Raw genomic sequence first — 8,884 nt, forward strand, 5'->3', positions numbered from 1 at the left:
ACCCTCCACTCCCCCGTCCCCCCAACAGGTGGACACCCACGTGCATGCCTCCTCGGGCATGAACCAGAAGCACCTGCTGCGCTTCATCAAGAAGACGATGAAAGACTGCAAGGACGATGTAGTCTGCCGCAACAGGGAGGGTCAGGGAATGACCTTGGCGCAGGTCAGTGGTGTCAGGCCACGGGAGAAAGGACAGGGTCTGAAGGTCGGATGGCATGGCGGCACATGTGGCACTCTATCTTTCTTTCTTTCTTTCTTTCTTTCTTTCTTTCTTTCTTTTCTTTCTCTTCTTCTCCTCCTCCTTCTCTTCATCCTCCCTCTGGCTTTCTTTTTTTCTGTTTTTTTTTCCTGTCCTCCTCCTCCTCTCAATCCTCCTCCCCAGTCTCTTCCACCCCCCATCCCTCTTCTCGTCCCCTGTTTTCTCTCTCAGTCCTCTCTTCCCCATCCTCTTCTTTCCTTTTCTTCCTGTCCCCCCTCCCCCACCCCCCACTCCTCATCCTCTTACTCCCCATCCTTCATCTTCCTCCAACTCCTCCTCTTCATCCTACCACCCCTTTTCCTCTTCCTCCTCCTCCCCTTTCTTTCCTCCTCTCCCCCCTTCCCCCTCCACCTGCTTCTTATGCTCTCTCCCCCCCTCCTCCCCCATGCCCACCTCCTACTCTACTCCCCCTGGGAGGTAATGGGACAAAATCTGCAGCATGTCAAATGTCGCTAAGTTTACAACTGTCTTAACCCTCTTAGCAGCATAAATAGGTCAGCAGGTCAGCACAACAGAACCAAAATGGCAGCCGGCTGATGGTTTGCTAGAACCGAATTGTGTCACGGAACAATAGAATCAGGCGCTCATCCGTTTTTGGGCATCTGGAGTTATTGGTATCATCTTAAAGCTTGTTCGTTTGACCATCTTTTAATGGAAAAAATGTCTTGAATAAAGGTTGAGAAATTTGCGATTGAGGGAGGTCGGGGTCTCCTGGTTTCAGAGGTAAAATTAGCGAGAAAATGGCTGCCAAAGTTTGTTTTTTTCCAAAGCTTGAGAGTCCTTGGAAAATGAAAATTTACATTTGTTGTTGCCTTTAATCCATGCTTGTCTGTAAAATCCACACAAAAATATATGTTTTTAAATGGACAAAAAAGATGTTGAGCCAAAAACAGAAATTAGAAAGAAAAAAATAATTTTTTTAAAAATCTCAAACTTGAGGAAAAATGCTATCTTCGATGTCATTATTTTGATGAGCGCGTGATTTCACCACAGTGCCTCACTATTATTTCCGTGTTTTTCCATGATTCAGGAGGTGTTGCTATGAAATTGCTTTTGCTTTTAATCTAAATTATGTATTTCTGTAAAATTTCACATACAAAGACCTAGGAAGTCAGAAGCTAAATTTAGTGTGCAATGTTATCTATTATCTATTTGTGGTGGCCGAATTGTGCTATTCAAAAGGCTTTTTAATGGCTGCGTCAATCGACATGCGGTTTTCACCAAAATATTCTTTAAAATATTCTCCAGATCATGACGGACTTGGTTTTTTCAGTTTTGAGACAGTTTTGCTGCAAAAAGTTAAATTTCTTTATTTGGCCGATCGCTTTTGTAAGCCGACGCTTCTATCTCTGTAATTTTAGAAAATCCGGAAGTGATACTTCGCGAGGCGCATTTTGTTTTGAGAGTATAGATCTAGACCTTCTAATTTTTTGCATCTCTCAAGATTTATTGCCCCATTCCAGTAGAGTGTAAATATAGTAGGCCAATGACTTTTAGTTGATATTAAAGCACCGATCATTCCTTTCATGGAAAGGGGGCCCAGCTAGTTATTTCTAAGCCTGCACTAAAGGCGGGTGTGTCGGGCTGGTAAAAGCTGGAATGGCATTACTGCGGGAAAGCCAGTAAACGTTGGTATGGCAACATGACGGGAAGGCAGGTATAGGTTGATATGACTCGTTTTATCATTTAGGTGGGTGGTTGGCGGGTGCTCTGGTGTGGTTTGCTTCTTTTTTCCTATCAAACATCTATCATCCTTATCTCCCCTTCTTCTTTTTTATGTTTGTTACTCTCTTGTGGCGCTCATATGACCTTGTGTGCATCCAGTTGCGAGCGCCGTAAAACCTCTACTTATACTAAAACTTATCATTTAGTTTTGTTTTTATATGAAGAGTAATATTTATTAATAGACTGTCCGGGCGGCCAGATTTGGCTTAGTTTTACTTTACTGTTGAAGAACACGGAACAAACGGAAATTTGTTAAGAGGCAAATTGAGCAGATACGTAGGTTGTGATCACCAGGAAATTAAAAAAAAATTGGGTAAAGATGAGGTGATTAGATCTAGAAAGGACAGTCAGGTCCCATCTCCGTACCTAATTTCCTTTAAAGCAAACCAACGTGAAAAGAAGGTCAGAGTTATACATACTTTTTGTTCACTCTGCACAAAGTAGCAGTGAGTTGAATATTTAAAATTACTACATCTCTTCTTTGTGAAGTTTCACTTTCAAGCTCTTTTGTTCTATATTATTGTGCGTTTTGGGGAGGTATTGGGGACTGATACGTCGTTTATCTCTTCCATTTTTTGTTATGATTGGGCTGAAGTACTTAAAATGTTGATAGGGGTGTTAAACCCATTCACTTCCAGTGGGCTGAAATGTATGTGAGAATGAATGGCTTTATGTTAAATGTCTATTCCTTCTCATGAAAATAAATATTTTTATTACGTTCTCATGATGGGCACGAATTAATAAGTTAGAAATTTTGTCCTCCTCCCCCTCCTCCTCCAACTCCCCCTCCTCCTCCCCTTTCTTCTCCTCTTCTTCCCCTCCTACTCCTACTCCCCCTTTTGTCCTCTTCCTCCTTCTTTCTTCCTTGTAATTTCTTCCTTTTTTTTTTTTCCTAATATCTCGTCCCTGGAGCTCAAGTCTAGTATCCTGTAGGTTCCCCCTCACCCCACGGTGAGACGGGTCATCGGTAAAATACTTTCCCAACTAGCCCACATGCTCTTTGCCTTCTAGGCAGCCACATGTCATTTTTTAGATTAGAAATTCCATCTTTTGTTCATGTCTTTTTTGTTTGTTTATACGAAGATCACTGAAGTGAAAATTGTGTTCTGTATTGTTTGTAAAATAGTGTTCTGTTTTGTTTGTAAAATTGTGTTCTGTTTTGTTTGTAAAATAGTGTTCTGTTTTGTTTGTAAAATAGTGTTCTGTTTTGTTTGTAAAATAGTGTTCTGTTTTGTTTGTAAAATTGTGTTCTGTTTTGTTTGTAAAATAGTGTTCTGTTTTGTTTGTAAAATTGTGTTCTGTTTTGTTTGTAAAATAGTGTTCTGTTTTGTTTGTAAAATAGTGTTCTGTTTTGTTGCAAAAATAGTGGGGGGGTTTTATTGTAAAAAATAGTGTTCTGTTTCAGTGAGTGTTTAAGGTTTTGTTCCCTTTCATCAAGAATCTGGTACAGTTGTAGTTGAGGTGTCCCATCTGAAAATTTGTTAGAAACCAACTGTCCTGCATGACATCCTGGTTTCCTTCAGTGTGGCCCCACAGAGTGGAAACCTTGGGTGTGTGTAGTAGGTCAAGTAAGTTCCGAACGGAGACCTCAACTAGACCTTTACCATGTATCCTTACCTAATTCTTTCATTTTTCTGAAGTGTGAACTACAATATTATAGATTAATTACCTAGAAAAAGACTCCAGAAAGAATTGATGGCCCTTGTTGTGATTTCCTTATTTGGCAAAACCTCTCTTCTGGCCCATGGTACATATCACTGTCGCAAGCAATCCTCCTTAAGTCAAAATTTTGAGAATTTTCTATTTTTACACCCTTCTAAAGCTCTACCAAAGATGCACCTTTCAAGATCACCAAAATGTCAAGGCTGACAATTTTCTTTCTTTTTCGTGATTCCTGATAGGAACAACACAACAAAGACTAGTTTTTGTCATTGACGTAAAAAGTAGCCAAATAGACTAAATTAGATTGCTTTCGGCACAGATGATACTTCCAAGTTGTAGTGACTTTTTTTTGTGTGGCCCAAGAAAGCAAAGAAATTTACTTTTGATTGAAAGAAATGGTTTTTCTTTAAAAAGAAAAAAAAAATTATACACGGTTTAGGGTTCTGGGTGTCTGTTTCTCTGCATTGTTGTTAATGGACCGTTCTATGTTGTCCTCTTCTTCTACTTCTTTCTCTGTGTATATAGTTTCCTAATAGTACAGTATAGCATACACATGGCGAAGTCAGCGGGACGCAGAAATCTGTTCGTTTTGTACAAATGTTGTGACTAGCCACAACATCTCTCCAGCATTGTACTTTTCCTGTTCTCTACCACTGGGTGGTTGGTGGGTGGGCGTGGTAGTTCCTAGTTGTTTCCTGTCAGTTTGTCATTTCTGTCTCATGTCATGATTTTTGCCAGCTCTTCCTATGGATGGCTAGTGGGTGTCCTGGCTTGATCTGTTCCTTGTAATTCTGTTCACTGACACAGTCATTTATTCCGGTCATTGAAATACAGTCGAAACTATACTACTTATTTTTTACCTCTTGAAAGTTTCTGTCTGTCATACTTTTCCCTTGCTCTTAAAGACTATTATCATGTCAATATACTTCCCTACCCTAGAATTACAAAGTTCTATCTGCTCAGTACCTAGTTTCGACAAATTGGATGAAAAAAATTTTGAGTTTAACAATATGTCAAGCTTTTTCGAATGCAGTTCTTTGAATATCTTTATAACGACTCATAATACTTTATGATTTTTATAGAGAAGATAGACTAGCATTTGATTTCTGATCTCATGGTCTTAGTAACTCAAAACGGCCCAAAATGTCAGATGGAGCTTTGTAATTCTGAGTAACGACTTTTCTTCGCTCCTACTTAAACTAATTCCTCTGTGGTAATTATTTTCAATTCTAAAGGCTTGCTCTGCAGAGAGAATTGAATCTTCAAAGACCAATTATTGATATTTTCCCTCTTTCTTTTAATCCCTTTGTTTCAGGTGTTCAAGTCAATGAACCTAACGCCATATGATCTTAGTGTGGATATGCTGGATGTCCATGCGGTAGGTCAAAGCTTAACATCCCTGTTTAACCTTATCCGTATACTTCACATTTTAGAAAATTTCTAGTGCAAAGATCTCCTTGAAACTTTCAGTATTTCTTAAAAAATCATTTTGACAGACTACTATGCAAAGCGTACGGATCGGATTAACGAGTAAATTTCCTCTTTAGAAAGTGGTGGCACAGAGTTCCAAACGTCGTTTGGATACGATAGTAAAACACGACGTACAGATAGGGTTAACTTTATTCTTATTCCTTTATGTAGATCTGCCATCCAGTATGTGAAAAATGTATTTAATACTTACCACCCACCCACCCAGGACGCAGGGCCCAAACCTTTGTTCCCACGTACCAGGACGCAGGTTGAGTACATCAGTTCTGTTCCTGCATCTCAGCAAAAATAGCCCAATCAGTGTGAAATTTTCAGCACATTGATAAAATTGAAAGCGACAATCGCATGTTCACCAAGAAAGGAATAAGAACCCGAATTAAAACTATTAGATCTAGCGCATTCATCACCGTAATCTTTGTCATGTTTCAGTGTAAAGCCACACTCTTCTCGACCTTTTTAAAAAAATCACTCCAATTGTTGTAAACAAACTGACTTTTGCACTCGGCTGATCAAACCATTGAGAAACAAAGTCAAAAACTTAAAAAAAAACAACTCCGCTCACAGATGGAACGAATTAAGCTCACATCATTTTACTGACTAGATGGTGTCATTTGCATAGGATTTGGCTCAGGGCCCAGAAAAAAAAAGAGGGAATCTGGCCCATGTCATTTGTGTCAAGACAAAGAGACTACCCCTACACACACGCACGCATGCACACTCGCACGCATGCACACACGCACACACGCACACACACACACACACACACACACCACACACACACACACACACACACACACACACACACACACACACACACACACGTGCATGTTGTTTGAGCATGTAGAACTTGAGTTTGTGATGTAGTTGTAAGGTGCTTCACTGTTGCACTCAGGAGGCCCGAGTTCAATTTTCATGGAGCTTCTCTGTCTTTCTCCTGGGATGTTGTATCCCTCTCAGTCTAGGTTAGCCCTGCCAGACAATGTCAGAAACCTGCCTTCTGAATGATCTAAATTATGTCAGTGAGTGTAAAAGCTTCTACATTGCTCAAAGAAGAAGAAAAAGGGCAGAAATTAATGTCTTTACATATCTGTGTCATCTTTGTGTCTTTCAGAAAATTAATGTCTTTACATATCTGTGTCATCTTTGTGTCTTTCAGAAAATTAATGTCTTTACATATCTGTGTCATCTTTGTGTCTTTCAGAAAATTAATGTCTTTACATATCTGTGTCATCTTTGTGTCTTTCAGAAAATTAATGTCTTTACATATCTGTGTCATCTTTGTGTCTTTCAGAAAATTAATGTCCTTACATATCTGTGTCATCTTTGTGTCTTTCAGAAGTACTGAGGTGAGAAATACTTTGGCTTCTCTAGTGTGTGTGTAAGAATGTAAATGGAAACAATGCTAGAACAAGCATCATAAATAACTACAGTCACTCCGATGTGCACAAACATTTGTTTATTTTTATTTTAATCAAAAATCAAAATGACCAATGTTGCCTTATCCTTGCAAGGCATCTCCACTTCAACGACCGCCATATTTGGATACATAATATTCTATCAATACATGATAATCAATCAATTTCAAACATATTATAATACTGCACAATAGCAAAGACGACGTTGAACGTTATTATGGTTCCGCCAAAAATATAGTGCACATCGGGTAACAAAAATTAGAGTCGACATGGACGTGTCTGTGTGTGTGGGTTTGTATGTGTGTGTGTGTCTTTTCCACTTTTGTTTCTGTTTGTCTGTCTTATGTGTGTGTGCTTGTGTGTGTCATGTGTATGTCTCTGTATGTATGCGCATGCGCACATTTATCCAATGTTTGTCATTTTGTGTCCTATTATGTTTTACCTATTTTTTGTTTGTACTTTCTGGACAGGATCGGAACACATTTCATCGGTTTGATAAATTCAACGCCAAATACAACCCGATAGGCGAGAGTCGTCTCCGGGAGGTCTTTATGAAAACCGACAACCATATCGGAGGACAATACTTTGCTAAAGTTATCAAGGTCAGAGGAATGCTTATTTGTTAACCCATTAGCATTGTTTGGTTATTCTGTTTGTTAACTCTTTGTGGTCACGTGTCACAATAATGCGGCGGTGAAAATGATCCATTCCGGTGACTTGACACAGTTCTGTGCCAGGCCTGAGAAGTCCTTGCAGTCACTCTCCTGGCTGGGTGACCAATTCGTTATTTTGTATTTCTGGCTGTGTGACTACACAGGGTTAAATGGTGCAGATGATCAGACTAGTAATTTGTTTGTTTTTTCTGTTTGTTTGGTTGTGCAGACTTTCTTATCAAACACCTATCATCCTTATCTACCCTCCTTCTTTTTTATGTTTCTTACTGGCTTGTAACACCTCTAATCTTCTGGCGCTCATATGACCTTATGCAGTTGCGAGCGCCGTAAAACCTCTACTAAAAAGACTCATGAGATATCGACTGCTTTTTGTGTTAGACTCTTCCGTATAACATATATCGCCATTATCTCCCCTCCTTTCCTTGTTCATTACTTAAGAAAAAATATATGTTAAATCTCCAGCACTTATATGACCTATTTGTGGTGCAAATTCTGTAAGACTCTTACTAAGATTATTTTAACACTTGTATGACCTATCTGTGTGTGTTTTGCTCCTTCTTTCCTATCAAACATTTATCGTCCCGATCTCCCTTCCTTCTTTTTTGTGTTTGTTACTCTCTTGTAACACCTCTAATCTTTGGCACTTATATCACTTTATTGTGTTGCAAGTGCTGTAAAACTCTTACTAAAAAACTATTGGTGTTGCAAATGCCGTAAAACTCTTTCTGAAACTTGTGTGACCTGTTTGTTGCAAGCACCATAAAACTCTTACTACTTACCACTTATAGTATGACATACTGTGTTGCAAGTGCTGTAAAACTCTTACTACTTACCACTTATAGTATGACATACTGTGTTGCAAGTGCTGTAAAAATGTTTCTAAAGCTTATATAACCTATTTATTGCAAGTACTGTAAAACTTTTTCTAAAATTTATACGACCTGTTTGTTGCAAATGCCGTAAAACTCTTTCTAAAAATTAAATGGCATACTTTTTAAACGTATGTGATCTATTTGTGTTGCAAGCACAGTAAAACTCTCTCTGAACAAACTAAAAAACCCATAAAGCTAAACTGTCTTTGTCTGTGTCCTGGGCGAGGTCAGGAGGTCATGGAGGACCTTGAGGAGAGCAAGTACCAGAACGCCGAGTTCCGCCTGTCCATCTATGGCCGCTCCATCGACGAGTGGGACAAGCTGGCCAAGTGGGCTATCGCACACCGCATGTACTCGGATAACGTGCGCTGGATGGTGCAGATGCCCAGGCTATAGTCAGTACTTTTGTCTTTCAGTTTATTTGGTATTTCTGGGTAGCTGTTTTTTCTGTTTGTTAGAAGACATAGATGCCCAGACTATCATCAGCAATTTCTTTGGTTTTACTGTTTGGTTTTACTGTTTGGTTTTCCGTTTGTTACAAGGTGCAGATGTCCAGACTCTTTTCAGTTCTTTTGTTTGTTTTTCTGTTTGTTAGATGGTGCAGAGTGGGTGGTTGGCGGGTGTGCTCTGGTGTGGTTTGCTCCTTTGTTCCTGTCAAACATTTATCACCCTTTCTCTCCTCTTTCTTTTCTGTTTTTGTCACTCTCTTGTAATACCTCTAATCTTCGGCATCTATATGACGGTAGTGTGTAGCAACACTTGCATTTATTTCACCATCTCACCCCCCCC

The 8,884-nt window shown here is 39.4% G+C and overlaps 1 protein-coding gene across 1 annotated transcript in view; it reads left to right on the forward strand.

Moving 5' to 3' along the window:
- Window positions 1-8,884, forward strand: part of LOC101863494 (AMP deaminase 2) — a gene marked incomplete at its 5' end in the record, with an annotated part of 64,587 nt that overhangs the window by 47,036 nt on the left and 8,667 nt on the right. The window contains 4 exon segments of the mRNA XM_035968434.1: window positions 29-205; window positions 4,962-5,024; window positions 7,020-7,151; window positions 8,327-8,490. Coding sequence (XP_035824327.1) covers window positions 29-205; window positions 4,962-5,024; window positions 7,020-7,151; window positions 8,327-8,490 — 536 coding nt within the window.

Source organism: Aplysia californica, unplaced genomic scaffold, assembly GCF_000002075.1.
Source record: "Aplysia californica isolate F4 #8 unplaced genomic scaffold, AplCal3.0 scaffold00059, whole genome shotgun sequence".
In the NCBI taxonomy this organism is placed as follows: Eukaryota; Metazoa; Mollusca; class Gastropoda; order Aplysiida; family Aplysiidae; genus Aplysia; species Aplysia californica.